At 41.6% G+C, this 15,823-nt stretch overlaps 2 protein-coding genes across 5 annotated transcripts in view; one reads left to right on the top strand and one right to left on the bottom strand.

The window, feature by feature from the left end:
• The window catches only part of CERT1 (ceramide transporter 1), a 76,378-nt gene extending 69,328 nt beyond the window's left edge, over positions 1-7,050 (top strand). For all 4 annotated transcript variants that reach the window (XM_075137105.1, XM_075137107.1, XM_075137106.1 and 1 more), the window contains 4 exons: positions 420-548; positions 1,334-1,463; positions 2,818-2,954; positions 4,066-7,050. In XM_075137105.1, the coding sequence (XP_074993206.1) occupies positions 420-548; positions 1,334-1,463; positions 2,818-2,945 (387 nt within the window). In that variant the 3' untranslated portion in view covers positions 2,946-2,954; positions 4,066-7,050. The remainder of the gene's footprint in view (positions 1-419; positions 549-1,333; positions 1,464-2,817; positions 2,955-4,065) is intronic.
• A 2,894-nt stretch (positions 7,051-9,944) lies between these two features.
• MED18 (mediator complex subunit 18) lies at positions 9,945-11,037 on the bottom strand. Its single transcript, XM_075137108.1, has 2 exons — positions 10,891-11,037; positions 9,945-10,617 (listed from the first exon to the last, which is right to left on the bottom strand). The coding sequence occupies exons 1-2, from the start codon at positions 10,961-10,963 to the stop codon at positions 10,064-10,066; spliced, it is 627 nt and encodes a 208-aa protein (XP_074993209.1). The 5' UTR covers positions 10,964-11,037; the 3' UTR covers positions 9,945-10,063.
• Positions 11,038-15,823: the final 4,786 nt, after the last annotated feature.

Genomic DNA, 15,823 nt, shown 5'->3' with positions numbered 1-15,823 from the left:
TCTCTGGAGACATGTAGATGCAACTGTAGATGCATCTATTTATACTTAACCACTAGTTCAGTTTGTAGCTTAAAAGTATTAACTAAAATGTAAACCTGAGGTTGAGGGAACAGGAGGGGAACCGCCTCTTCCTGTTTGTCTGCTGAACAAGTCATTGCAACTTGGCTTTCTGCATTTCAAAGGCCTTAAACTTTTGCCTTAAATTTTCTAAAATGAAGTATAGCCATATAACCTGATATCCATCCGTACAACAGCTATGTTCTGTTTCAGTTTTGAAAATGAAATTACTAACTTGAAGGAACTTTTCCTTAAATAACATGACTGACCTGTTTGCCTTGCTTGTTTTTTCCTTTATCTAAGGATAGTAAGTACTTAATTTGCAAAACTGGAAAAGCTTATATTCAGGTGTTTCTCTGCAGAGGGTGTGGCCAGCTTCTCAAAGGGATGTGCTGTATTTGTCTGCCATCAGAAAGATACCAGCATTCAGTGAAAATGATCCTGAAACATGGATTGTGTGCAATTTCTCTGTGGAACATGACAGTGCTCCTGTAAGTATTATTTTCATTCTGTCAAGTTCTCCTTCTGAGATTATGTTTTTCTATTATGTGGTAATGGATGTGCAATACTAGTTTGAGGGAGGTGGGGGTGTTATGCAAAAATACAGTTTATTTAAACCAGGTGATACAATGACCTGATGAAGGGATTCTGAGCCAAAAGCTTTCTTGCCTTATCTCAACAGTTGGCATATCTAAGGTGTTGCAGCAGAATGGAAGTAAAATTTCTGGAGATGCAAAAACATTTTAAAGAATTGAGGTTATTTTGTATGGAATCAAACCAATAACTCTTCAGTATTGTCAGATATAGGAGTAGGATTGTATAATTGTAGGTATGGAATCTGTTAAACCTCCATCTTACACAGTTCTGCCTTGGTTCTGTCAGATAGTAGCAATGATTGTTTCCTTTGAAGTATTTCTGTGCTGATTGCTATGACATAGCCTGCTTACAAGGGAAGAGTTACTAACTGATATTTGTAAATGCTGATACATTATTCTTTAAAAGTTTCCTTGCTCATTTGTCACAATAATTGAAGTAATTCACTTGTATTATGTATTAAGCAAGCAGAAACCTGATATTCAGGCATTTTAGTTTAACGCTTTCCCTATTCATCCTGTACCTTTAATTTCACTCACATTCATGTTACATCCATGTAGTGCTGGAATGCAAACTCTCAGAAACACAGCTTCTGAAGTGTCTTAGACTTCATAGTAAATTAAAATGTTAGCAGTCAACAAATTTAGTTTGAGGCTTACAAATGTTTCATTTTTTCTGGCAGCTGAACAATCGCTGTGTCCGTGCCAAAATAAATATTGCTATGATTTGTCAGACGTTAGTAAGCCCACCAGAGGGGAACAAAGAAATAAGCAGGGACAACATCCTATGCAAGATTACATATGTAGCTAATGGTAAGTCTAAAATTTTTCAGTATGACATTCATGATATATGCTAATTTTGGGGAGCTGAATACTGGCAAAAAAAGCTTGATGCAGTTTTCTGTTAAATTTATGTATAGCATCACACTTGTGGTCTTCATGTTCAAAAAGACTCAAATTAATGTGCTACATAAATCAGTGGATGGGATCATTCATTGTGTGGCATTCTGGGAGGAATAAATGGAAGTGGTGTGTAGCTCAGTCCTAAATACAGAACCTTGAGGTGCAGGAGGGTGGGCAGAAGAAATGTCAGCAACTGGGATGACTTGTCATAGCTTTTAGTTTCATTAATAGTATGGTTTTTTTCATGTATTGCTGTATTTTTTTTTCCCCCGATTCATCTTGGTAGGCTGAAAAGCTGCTGATAGTGAAGATACAGTTTTTACCCTCAGTGTTAAGAAGGAGCAAATACGTTTTGTATGAGGATGTTTGCAAGCTATATAATCTAGTCTACGTACATTTTTTATTTTTTTAACTGATAGAATCCTTGGCATTGAATAAAAAGTTATCAAAGCCAAACTATTGTTACTGTACCCAGTATTTAGCAGTGTACTGTAGTATTGGAGCTACATACTTACTAACTCCTCTCCTGCAGCTACAAAACACTTCAAGAGTAGCTTACCTGCTTATTACTTTTAACAACCTATTACATGGCTTACTAAAGAGTCAGAGTCTGAAAAATTGGTTCAGTCAATCTTTACCATATAGGAGTGATGTAATTTGTATTAAATCCTGTACAAATAATACTATATGGTGTTAAACTCTGGGGTAAGCTGCTTTATTTCCTTTTTAGAAGTTTCCCAATTACTTCAAAAATACATTTTCAATGATAAATTCTGAATTGTGGTTATATGGGAAGTGGCAGCTTTTTCAGCAAAATACTTGCTCTGTGAATTGAAGTGTATTTTGTTTGAAGTGCTTTAAAAATAATTTGTAAGACATTGGCTATGTAGCAATTCTGCAGACAAATGCAGCAGTTATTGAGAAGTTAACTTACGGGTTTTTTTGAACTAAGAACTAACTCGAGTCTCTCTTTCTGTTGTTTCTTGAAAGTCCTTAGAGAATACCATTTGGATGTTCCCCAAAGACTCGAAACACATCATGTTTAATGTTTTCTAAATAGTGGCATCATAGAACTGGAATGAGCTTGAGTATTAAGTGTAGGAAGTGCTACAGTACAAGCTGTAAGGGCATTAAAAAAATCTGCTGATCATTATTCTTTCCTGTTACCTCAGAAAGAGTTGCAGGAATAATGAATTTAAATTTTCTTTTCTAGCCTTTAGCAGATTTTCTGTATTTCAATGTCTGTCTTCCTGTCTACTTCTAGTGAACCCAGGAGGATGGGCGCCAGCATCAGTGTTACGGGCAGTGGCAAAACGAGAATATCCAAAATTCTTGAAGCGTTTTACATCATACGTGCAAGAGAAAACAGCAGGAAAGCCTATTTTATTCTAGTATTAACAGGTATAACTTAGTTTTTTCACTCTTGATTCACTGTTGTAAATTTAAGGCAAAATAGAAGTATCCAATCTAGAAATGTCTTATCATGATTAGCGTGAATTCAGTGCTTAGTTTTAACATATGTATGCAATATACTTTTTAAAACATTCAAGTAATTCGTGTGTATTATTAGCATGAAAAATAAGGGCTGCACAAGTTATCAAGTATTAGTTTTTGTATACTTTTACTAGTTTATCTTGCAAGTTTTTGCATATATGTCTAGTTTAGGTAGAAGTATAAAAGGATGAAGTATTGTTTTTTTTCTCAGCTGTCAGGCATTTTACACTTGTTCTGAAAAGAATACATACGAAGTTTCTCTAGAGCCTCATGAGGTTTTGATATTATTCCTTGATATTGACAGAATAGTTTTGATCTAGGATTTTTATTAATGGAACTTTTTTGACAGACCAGTGTTAATAACTGGAGTATTTAAAAGGCTGTGAATTTTTAGCCTTTCTGATGAGCCTAAGAAAGAAAATGAATTTACAGATGCTTTCTGAAGTCAGTGGATGTATTTTAATGGTATAGGTCATTGGGCTAATCTAAAATGATTTTAACATTTAAATGATGATATGACATTAGAAGAGGATTTCTTGATCACTTTTGGGGCTGTCTGAATCTGTCAGACATAAGCCTTAGTGCTAAGTAAGGCTTTGCTTAATTCTTGGTAGTGTAGATTCTTGCTATGTACTTCATTATGTATAACTGTAGTGTCAAACCATCGAATTCCATTTGGTAGTTCTAGCATACAGCATGATCTGAAAATGAGTTTTTATCAGTTTTTCTATGCATGACGTAAGCTGCCTCTATTTTTGGGTTCTATTCATTATGTCAGACTCCAAAAGTCTTAGTGATTTGATCTTTCTGTAACAGGTAGCCCTGTGACTATTCATTTTTAATTGTATGTTGTTAGAGAACTAGTGAGGTGAACCTTTAAAAACACAGCTGTTATGAGCCAGCAGTTCAAATGTGATCATAGCAGTGCTGATACTATTTAAGGTGTTTAACGAGTTCTTGTTTCCCTATTAGTGTTCAAACTTTTCAGTGCTGTATTTTTGTCCTTGCTTACCTCCAGCGATCGGAACAAGACTGGGTGAGCATTCCACGTTGGAGAAGTGACCTTGCATAGAGCACTCCATGATGGAACGAAGGATCTACAGTCTTTTTATGGCCCAAGTTCTAGGCTTTGTATACTGAAGTGAAGAAGTGTGTGACACCATGAGGCTGAATATTTAACACTAGCTCTCTCCTGCTAACTTTTTTTGCTGAATCAGTGTGTAATTATAAATACATGTATTGATAACATGTATATGGCTCTATTTTTATTTGCTTGCTTTAGAAGCGGAAGAACGTGTCCAACTTTGAATCACCAATGTGGAGTACTGCTTTAATTTTAAACAACTTGCAGAATTTTCCCTGTCAGCCTTCCTAAGATACTCACACAGTTTTTGTGCATGTTTAAAAAGCACAAAAGACAAATGCACATATAGCATACTGTATGTGCTTTATATGTGCAAAAATCTATGTGGTATTTTGGGTGGGAGGGAGGAACTTTAGTAAAGCGTAGGTGACTTATTGGCAGGTTTTGTTTTGCTTTGTATAATCATAGTTCGTTGCTGCTGGTTTCTATAATGAATCATCTTGTTCCATAGAATGTCAGTTAATAACTGAGGGCTGTCAATATCCTTATGACTTTGCCTTTTCTATTGTCTTACTCTTATGAAGATCTTCAGTTCTGAAGGAGTAAGAGTGTGAAAAGCTTTATTTTTTTTCCAGATATCTTTATATTTCTATTGTAATTTTTAGTTATGTAGTATGTGCTACAGAATTTTTGTTATTAAACATGATCCAGAAATATCTAGGAAGATTCTGTATGAGAGGGCAAGAGACTGCCTCAAAGCTAGAAGTCATCTGTCCCTGCTATATGTGGACTGCTTTCTTGCATGATATCCAGGGCTTTCCCGAAGCTGTGAGAAGGTACATTATAATATTTATTGAAGTAATTTGGACTACCTAAGACAACATTCCCAGTCTAGAATGAGGATGAGTACATTATTTTTAGATCCTGCATGTGTTTTCCTCATCTTAATAAAGCCATGCTATGAGGTTCGTGTAGAAAATTACTTGCCTCTTGGTCAAAAACCCATCAAAACTATAAGGATGTGTAGCTCCTATTGGAAAGTTCCCTTTAGTTGCTGTGAGAATTTAAATGTCAGATATTTGCCTGCCTTTGATTCTGGAGATGCTCATTAGGAGAGGATTGTGGCAGACCGGTACTGACTGAGATCTCTTATCCATGTCCTGTAGATGAAAACTCTTCAGAAACTGCTCCGTGTTTCACTAACCTGTGTATCTCGAGAAAAAAGTTTCAGATATATTTTTTTCAAAAGAAAGTTGAAAGTCTTATTTGATAGAGTATGATAGGTGCCTGAAAATAAATATAATATAGTAACTTAATGAAGATTTGGTAAATGATTAAATGTGATCTGCACAGTGTTGAAAAACTTTTATCTGTTCATCTTCTCTGTAGAGATGAAATCATTCATAACACATGATTACACATGCATGCAGATTTCATGCTCCATAACTCTTCCCTTTTTATTTGCCTTTCTTTAATGGTGTGCATGGAATATGCCTTATTACAGAGTTATTCTGTTAATTTGAATATGTAGAAAAGTGCCTATATGGTAATGCGAGTAAGGCAAATAAGATGAAAATTTGTACATGTTTACTATATCACCAGTGAGCATTTTATATAGCGATGTTAAAAAAAAAAATCTTATACCTCAAATGTACTTAATCTTTTTACAATCAACTAAGCAATGGTTCATTCCACCATAGCCACTGATGGGAACTTTTAAAAAAAAAAAAAAAAAAATCCAAAATACAAAGGGTTTAACTCCTTATTTGCTGTTTCTGGTAACTGTTGGAACACAGACGAGTTTATTAATTTAATTGGATAGCTTTATTTTACAAAGGTATGGAAAGTTTACAGAGCAGTATATAAACTGATATCATTAGTTGCATTTGCACTAAATGTGATGTACTTTTGCAATTTATTCTGTAAATAAAATTACACTACATATACTATTTGTAAAGAATACGCTTTACTTTTGGATAAAGGCACGGGTACTTCACTACAGCTAGCCCTGCCCAATCAGAGTTGTAAGAGGCTTCTTAAAGAATGTGGAAGGAATTGCAAGATGGAGAAATCGGTAGTAATTGACCTCTTTAAAAACAGATGAAAAAAGGCAGTTCTCTGTAGGCCTCTCAGATTGTCTGTGTGCAAGTAGTCATTAGATCCTTTCTTCTGGAAGGGATCTTACTTTTTTAGTTTTGTAAAATTTGCCCTGTCTCTTGAGCCCGTCCGTCTTTTCAGTCACTCCCATGTGACTGTGTGCTCCGAGTTCATTTTTTCCTGTTAATGGATCGGTAGTGTTTATACAGCTGTGGTGGTCTTTGCAGAAGCAACTCCTGACTCTAGAATGGATGTTTTTATAAGCTGAACCAAGGGCTGAGAATGCAGCAGTCTTCTGCATCAGATATCATTCTCTAAATATCTGTGTCCGATTGGAGAATTTGAACATTGCCAAACTAGATCTGAAGGAAATGACTTGATAGAACCTGTATTGGGAATGAGGATGAGATGGTCATTGTTATCCTGTCTGAGAACCTGAACATCGTATTTTGACAAATTTATCTGTGAAAAATGTGATGCACTTTGGAAAAAAAACAAATTACCTTTTACTTAATTGGGCTGAGCTGGCTTATCTGAAGTTGCGCAGATTCTCTTTAAACTAATCAGATTGTCCACCTGTATTTTTGTCAAGTTGTACAGATAGCGCTGTATTTGAATTGCCACTGTTCATCTACAGACTTAAAACATGAATCATATTTTTGAGTACCTTGAGTGTGTAGAGTGTAACTGTTTGTTCTATAATAGCTTTATGATCCTAATGATAAGTTTTAAAAATTAAAAGAAGTTGGCTCTTCCATGTTACAATCACAAATTTAAAACCAGTATTTAAAAGTGAAAAGTATTAAAAATTATGAAGAAAAATCCTCGTTTGTAGTTATTTTTAACTTTCAGTGCTTTGGAGAAACTCATTTAAAACATTTCACCTTTTAACCAACTTTTAGATCATGTATAAAGCTATATACAATATTATAATGTATGGGAAAAAAAGGAAAGCAGTTTGCTTGTACTACTTGAAGTTACTGAGATGAAAACTTGAATGTCACATTAGTTTATATATTGAAAAGCTCATTTTGTGCTAGCATATCAGGGGCATGTTAAAAGATGTTCCTGTACAGTATAGTCTTAATATAGAGCGCTTCCAAAGAATTTCAGCTCTTGTCTTCCTTTGTACAGAATTAACATCATTATGGAAGTTTCCATGGGAAGAAGAGAGATCAGGACTGAGGAGTGCCAGAGGATAAACTTGTGGCTTTTTCTAAAGTATGAAGAATTTTTAAGAACTGAGATGAGCTTCTGTAGAGTAAGCTTTCTTAATTAGCAGAAGTAGCTGGTGCCTAATGGATCAATAACAATCCTACCTTTATTTGTTACGCAGGGATTTCTACTTTTTATATGGTAATCAGTAAAGTTGTAGAAGCCTACAATACATATATAACTAAATATAATTTGACCCTAGATAATGATAATTAGTTGGGGTTATGCCATGCAATTTACCAGTGTGTATTACTGATGGTATTGCTATTATCTTTAGTCTCCAGCTATAACAGCTAAGTTTCATAGGAGGAGAAAAGTGTATTTCATTAGATAAAAGAAAGGGATACACTTCTTGAGCATTAGGTGCCTGGAAGTGTCCATTTTTCTTCAGCTGTAACCACTGATGCAGTAAGCTTTTTTCTTCTGCACACCTATCTCCTCTATGCATGCACTGCAACTAGAATAAGGAAGGCTGGTAATGTGGATTGCTGCGATTTTTAAGATTTAAACTAATTCTCCTTAAAAAGAACTATTTTAAATGATTAATTTTATTTTTGAGAACTTAAACCAAGCAATAGTCAGACCTATTGTCATCTAAAGTGTAAAAACTTCAGTTTAATTGGGAACTTGCCACTCAGTCTCCTTTTGCTTGAGCTGGTCTGCCTGAAATTCCATGTGGGATTTTTATCTCTATCACCATTACACTAACATCAACCTTCTGTGACTTGTTTGTCCCTCCACTTAGAAAGAATCTTGGAAGGTAAATTACCAAGTGAGTTCCTTTCAGATGCAATGGGAAGTAAGTACAATGCGTACTTACTGTTTTCTGTGTGTCTTTGTACTTAAAACTATGTACCCTTGGAAAAGCTGGTATACAATGTTCAACTTTTCTGATCCATTGGACTTTTAAAATTCCGTGTCACAAGAGACAAGCTATGGAAGTCTGTGGCAAGCGATTCCTAACCAGTGTTACAGTGGCAGGATATGGCAACAACCCTGAGGATTCCCACCTAGCGGGGTGGGACTGCAACTGAACCGCGGAGCAACCCAGCAAGTTCAGCTCCCGGGTACAGGCAGAGCTCTGGGACCTACTCCTCACCCCTGGGAAGTTACCCCCTGTAACAGTATCCTGAAGAATTCCAGACTCAGGTTGGAATTCCAGACTCAGTGCTGTCTGATGAGGGCGAGTCATGCAAGTACGAACAAAAGAATTGTAGGTGTGTCCGTACCCTCCAGAAAATATTTCAAGTCTAGGTAGTGAGCAGTCGCACAGGTCACCTCGTTGCCTGTACCCTGCTGGAAAATCGCTGCTATGTAGTCAGGGTAATGGCGTTCTCCAGCCGGTGTTCAAGTACTCGGTTGTCCCCATGCCCCTTACGTAGAGCCTGCCTCAATGGAACACTCGAGACACTGCGCACGGCGAGCGCTAATCCAGTTGTCATGGCTTACCTTGTCCAAACTCCAGCATTGAAAAATGTAGCTGTTAACTTAAAAGGCTTTTTTTGAAGCTTTTTGTGGGAGTGGTCTGCCTTTAGTTGTTACATAGAGAGATGTGTGGTGCTAAAGGGAGGTGATGTCTCCGACAAAGGTTGGTGCATTTTAGTAATGGGTAAAATGGTTGCCTTCTGTAAAGAACTTGAGAAATTTAAATAAGCTTCTTTATCTTTGTTGCTTTTGCCAACCTTTTTTTGTTTGAACTGTATTTGAAAACTCTCAAACCTAATTCAAATATCATTGAACTGTAGGGAGGGTAACCAACCGTGGGAGGGTAACCAACCATCCTGCTATCAAGAGAAGTGCCAAAAAAAATCATCACTAGTTCAATTGCAGCTGTATGATGCTCTTAATTGTTTAATGTGTCAATTTTCAATATTGCTGTCAGGTGCGAGAAGTCGTAATAAAAAAACCCATGTAATTTACTGCTTTCTCATTAATTAAGATTGCTGTACCCAACTTCAGTGAAAAAGACAGAACAGCATTACAAGATTTGAAAACTTCTTGCCATTGTAATACTGCTGAATTGTTTTCCAATTCTAACTTTGGTTATATCAGAAAGTTTCACTACAGTATCTTGTGTCCTAGCTGTTCCTGTTCCATATACTATTACTTTAGTATTCTGTTGTAAATAGGTGTACGCTTGCTCTTTTATACTGTGTAGTGCCTGGGTTTATGCTTGTGTTAAACCACACCTCCTGCATTAAAGGATATTAACTTCATGTAGAAGAAAAAAGGATGACTGGGTAGTACACATGAATGGTGCTTTTTTAAAAAAAAAAAAAAAAAAAGGCAAGCAAGCAGCACTGGGATGTGGATACACAGGAGGATGAATGTTTTTGGAGTGTTAGGCAATATGCTTTCTAACAGGTATCTCCCCAACAGGAGAAGGAAAACTACCACTATTAGCATTTATTGATGTTTTCAATGGCATTAATTTAAAGAAGTGTCCACTTCTGTTCACATTCACGAGTGAAGGAAAAAACATTCAATAACTGACAAAACACTGTTATTTAGTCCTTTATTCCCCTCTCCCTGTTTTGATTTGCCCATGAAAGGCGTTTTAGAAAAGTACCCTCTTCAGGAACACTAAAAAAACCAATGCCTTAACTGCCCAGCTTTTCAATCACATCAGCCTTTTGGGGTCAATTTTTTCCAGGTGCACTAGAGGCTTCAGTTGCTCAGCAAAGTTCCTCATGTCATCAGAAACGACGTCCTGTCCTGCTGGCGCTACCACATTGAGCTCCACCAGGTAGGAGAGGGAGAGCGGCTCGATGCTCTCCGTGTTGCCCGGCATCAGGATGCGGAAGATCTTGTACACCACGATCTTCATGATGCCCTTGCGGAACACGTGCCCTTTGGCCACAAACTCGTGGTCCATGCGGAAGCCCATCTCCACCAGGAAGTCCGTCAGGTTGTCCGAAGTAGCGATGTCTACGCAGTTGCGCACCAGAGCGTGGCGGTTCTTGTCACCTATTTCTGGCTGGCCCAGGTAGCGCAAATGCCAGGGCATCCCGCTTTTGTCCATAGACCGCCGTGCCCGCAGCACGAAGGGGCTGGCCTGCTGCCCCTTCAGCAGGAACACCATCTCGTGGTCCAGAAAGGTCTCCGGCTCCATGTTGTCGCAGAGGCCGCGCAGGCGGTGCAGCAGGCTCTCCAGGCTCTGGTCCAAAACGCTTCCTGCGGCGGGCAGAGACAGCGCCTCGGTTACCCCCTCCCTCCCTCCCCTGCTCTCCCCTTCCGGGGGAGCGGGGCTTTCTCCACAGCGTGGGCGATCGCAGCCCGCCTGTGTCCGGCTCCGTTCCCGCGCCCCCCGCAGGCCCAGCCTCCCGCGGGCTGCCCCTCGGCCGAGGCGGCAGCGGCCTGGTGGCGGCAGGCAGGCCCGCGGCCCGCCGGGCGCTCTCCTCGGCGGCGGGAGGGAGCTGCCTGCCTGCCCTCCCGGCCGCCGCTTACCTTGGAGCAGGTACTCCATCATGTTGATGGTGCCGCCCGTGACGGGCATCATGGTCACGGGGGGCGCCTCCATGGTGCGGGCCGCGCCGCGCGGAGCCGGCCGCAGGGCTGAGGGCAAGCGGCGGCGCGGCGGAGGGAACAGCGCGAAGTCGGCGGGGGGCGGCAGCGCCACCTCGTGGCCTGGCGGTGCCGCTCGCGCCCTGCCCGCTGAGGCGGGCTGAGGCGCGGAGGGTGTCGCCCGGCCCTCCCGCCGGGGGCAGCCCCGGGGGGCCGGGGCCGGTGGGCTGCACGGCTCCTGGGGACGCCTCGCCTCAGCGGGGCGGAGGAGAGCGGGAGGCCGACAGGCGGGACCGGCCGAGCTGTGGGCAGGGGCCGGTCTGCCGGGGCGGTGGGAGCAGCCCCCGCTTCAGCCGCTCCGCGGCGCAGCGCCTCCCCCCGCGGTTTCCTGCGCAGTGAAAGGAGTACGCGTAAAATTTTGTGTAAAATCTTCGTCAGAAATACCGCGGTTTGTCTCTTGCCGCCCGTCAGTCGGTGCGCGTCGGTCCGCTGCCCTACGGGAGGGTACAGCGCAGAGGCCGGGCGCGGCGGTGTCGCGGGCCCGTTTCCAGGCTCCCCGGGAACTCGGGTAAGGAATTGTTACCGGGGTGAGATGGGCGTGAGGCATCGGTTTGGGAAGGCATAAACCCGGCCCGTCAGGCTTCTCGTCTGGACGCTGCAGGTTTTGCACCCCTGTTTCCAAATGGAAAAGCCTCCGTTTTCAAAAAGTACTAGAAATGCCCAGTATGTACCAGTTAAACTCGGTCCTGCAGAACCCAAACCTAGAGTTATAAACTTGATTTTTTCCTTAGCTGTTTTTATAACAAGCCTTCATGCCGCACGCAAGGTGAACAGTATGTCTGTCTTTCCTTTCTCAGTATCTCCACACAGTGGCGGTGTCCCCCGCCTCCCCCAAATAACTTACATAAATATTAGCACTAGCCAAACACCTGCAAATGAGAAATGGCACAAGCATACTCTCCCAGCACAGTAATAATTTGTTTCAGCCCTGATATATGGGAGCTAGCTTGCAGTACAGCCGTGCAGTTGAACTGGGGTGACTTCAGGGGCACAAGTGCAACCCAGGAGGGACCTGGCTCTTGCTGAAGCTGGAACCAGACCCCGGGGAGCTGCCACAGTGCGTACACATTGTACGTACTTCCCTGATTGCGGATAAGAGGCCTCTGTTGAAATAAAGGAAGAAAATAGTCAACAAGAGGGTTGAGTAATGGTTTAAAAGCTTCCTTACGCTTCTAAGAGCAAAAAATAGGTTTTCTCTTGTATACAGATCAGCTTTAGTTAACGTGCTCATAACAATCAGAATGAAAGAATATATAGTGAGGAAGGTACAGGAAAAGTAAAAATGAGTCAACAAAGCACTTCAGTGTTTCGCAAGGGATAGTTTCTGAGGTTCACTTTTTCCTGTGGTGATACAGGTTATCTCTTCTGCCTAGCTGAGGTGCATGGTAACATTACTACAAATGCCTAAAAAAAAAACTAAGAAGATGTGTACTTTTCAGTTTTGAAATGCAAATTCTTTTAAATTCCCTAGTTGCAGCTACCTCGTGTAGTTCTGCCCCGTAGTCTGAGGAGCTATGCAATAGTCCAATGCAGAAAACAAATGTTACCCCAAACTGGGCAAACACCCTGTAGGACTGGACAAAATTGGTGAGCAAAAGCGGCTTACATGCACACACAGAACATCTCCAAATCCCCTCGCCAGTCATGTAAAAGACAGCGACGACACAGTCCTGCAGCTGCTGAGCTGCTTGTCACCTTGGGCTTGGAGGCTCTATAGTGCACCTCTGCATCTTAAAGGTGAAGAACGTTTTTCTGCACTTGTTGAAGATACGACACAGCAGACACAAAAGACAGTTGGTCAGACAGGCGGAGGAGGTGGAGGGAAACAGAATAGAAATGGAGGGTAAACATGTTATTCACAGCCACCTACCTAAGTTCTGTTCAACTCCCTTTAAAACCCTTCTCAAACACCTGGCTGTGTCAGGGAAACGGGATGCCTGTGCGGGGCCAGGCCTTTATCTCAGCTCTGTATCACAGCATTTCAAGGGCATTGAGCAGAGCCCTCCCTGCAGAGCTCCTGCAGGGAAACGTCTGGTGAGATGTGCGATCCAGCCATGTTCTCACATTGAAGTAACACAAACAGTAGGGATGGTCAGTTAGATATAAACTGGATGTAAAGTTTTTTCTTCCTTGTTACTAAAACTCGGATTTTTTTCTCACTCATCTCTCAGGCTTTGGGTCTGAATCCCTGTTTTGCACCTTTATCGATCAAAATTGCTTTCAGACTAAGCGTACAGCACTCTCCATTCATTGGTGGTTGGTTAATAGCAAAAAGCTTTCCATCTCTCAAATCTGTGTGCGAGCTTGTTGAAATCAATTACTCCATTCAGCTATGTAATAGGCAATTTATATAATGAGTTCATTGCATAATTTACATTTTAAAAAGTTGACAAAATTTCAAGGCTAGGATTACTCATTAAGTGATTTTCTGTCTTAACAGGTAACTCAAGGACGTTGGGTTGTTCTTAGCCATTTCACCATACCCAATGATGTGTCAATAGCTGAGGGACCATCTTAAAGAAAGGGACTACATAAGCTTACAGCAGAAAGACAGAGAGAGAAGACAACAAACATCAGGTAATTGATGACTTATTGCCAGCCTCAGTATAATACACATTATGATTTATTCCTCTCTACCTTGCAAAGCAGGACATTTTTTTCAAATTAGATAGTTCAACCAGCTGGCCAGCCTGGTGGCTTCCAGACTTGGCCCTGTTCCTAAACTCGTATTACCAAAGCAAAAACTAAAGTTGCATGTAGTTTTCTATGCTACGTGACTGTGTCCCCTGGATTTTAAATGACCAATTTAGGGTGCTTTGTTAAATGTTAAAAGAAGCTGCTGTGAGAACATTTCTTTAGTGAGTGTCCAACTCTTTTTAGACTTACTTACCCAGAAACAACTTTCACATGGAAAAAACAAGGTTATTCCTGAAACAGTGCAATTCTGTTTAGCCAGAAACTCTGCCAACAGTGGTGTCTCTCCATGTGGCTGATAGACCTGCCCATTTTTTTTCACTAATGAAGCAGTCTTTTAGAGCCAATATTCCCAAAAGTTGAACTAATTTTAACTGGGTTAGTGCTGTCGAACTGGGCCAGCTCACACTGAGCTATGCCAGCTCTCACATATAAAAGAAGGGGAATGAGCCGGACCGCTGTACGTAGTTACACTAGTACTTGGCTTGTTTCGAGCACCTTTTTTAAAAAAGTTTTATCCTTGGCAGCATGGTTATACCCCTGCACAATGTATAAAGCAGGCTTGATTGGCTGTGGGTGAAACACTGATCAAACAATCAGTGCTGGGCAGAAGAAGGTAGCAAGATTGCCTTCTTGTTTTGAGGGTGAAGTAAGGTTTTCAGGGCAACTTTACACAGAGACTGCTTCCTTGGAAGACCACTCGTCTGAGGTTGTGGATTGATGATGATGCAGCCTATGGCATACACGTCCTCTAGGATTGCCTTCCATTTGTTCTTGGAGATGTGTTTCATTACAGGGAACGTGGGAAGCAATTTGGCAAACCGTATTGTGATACCAGGTGGAGAGCTAGAAGCAGCAGACCTATGTAACTAGTCGTGCTCTGAGCTTGACTTGCTTAAGTCTCGTCTTTCACCCAGTGGTCCTAGGAGACACTGGTCACAATTGGCACAATTTTTATGGCACAGTTATTTCATTCTGGTGTTCTAGCTTACGAAAATGGACTGACCTTGTACAAATCTTCTCCAGAAGAGTAAATTAGGTAAGGAAGAAATTCTTTATAATGAGTGTGCTGAGACACTGGAGCAGGTTGCCCAGAGAAGTTGTGGATGCCCCATGATTGGAAGCCTTCAAGGTCAGGTTGGAAGGAGCTTTGAGCAACCTGACCTAGTGGAAGGTGTGCCTGCCCACAGCAGGGGCGCTGAACTAGGGGAAGGGATTCTTTAAAGGTCCCTTCCAACCCAAACCCTTCTGTGATTCTAAGAGCTGGTCTTTATTTGGCTGTTGTGGATGTCGGCAGATACTGGTGCCAAGATGTAGATTTTCTTTTTTGTACAGATTCTGGCTGCAATGGAATCAATTGTCTTCACAGCAGCCTGTATGGGGCTGTGTTTTGGATTTGTGACTAACAGTGTTGCTAACACACCAATGTTTTGGCTATTGCTGAGCAGGGTTTGCCAGCATCAAGATTTTCTTTTTGTGCTGCTTTCTCCCCTGAGCCCACCACAAACGAGGAGGCTGGGGGTGGGCGAGAGGCTGGGAGGGGACACAGCCGGGACAGCTGACCCCGACTGACCAAAGGGATATCCCATACCACATGATGTCATGCTCAGCATATAAAGCTGGGGGAAGAAGAAGGGGGAATGTTCGTGGTTACGGCATTTGTCTTCCCAACAAACTGTTAGCGTGCCGAGGCTCTGCCTGCTGATGGGAAGTACTGAATAAATTCCTTATTTTGCTGTGCACATGCAGCTTCATTTTACCTATTAAACAGTCTTTATCTCGATCCACGAGTTTTCTTGCTTCTACCCTTCCGATTCTCTCCCCCATCCTGCTGGGGTGGGGGGTGAGCAAGCAGCTGGGTCAACCCACCACGTTTTTCTAGATAGCCCGAGTCCTAGTGGGAATGCTGCTGGGTTCTGTAATTGGGAAGAACCTATGAAAGCTGGGGCTAAAGCCCCTAGTGTCCCCCTGGATAGATTAAGCAGCAGACTGAACATAAACCAGCGGTGAAGATGGGGCACTAGGTAATTCTGCATTGTGTAATAGACTGCAAAAGCCCTAGAGCGCTGTAGAGAGGGGTTAGCTTCAGAGGCAGGCCTCCTCCCAGAGGCGGGGACACCAG

Source organism: Calonectris borealis, chromosome Z (assembly GCF_964195595.1).
Source record: "Calonectris borealis chromosome Z, bCalBor7.hap1.2, whole genome shotgun sequence".
Classification (NCBI taxonomy): Eukaryota; Metazoa; Chordata; class Aves; order Procellariiformes; family Procellariidae; genus Calonectris; species Calonectris borealis.
This window is presented reverse-complemented; position numbering and strand designations above follow the sequence as displayed.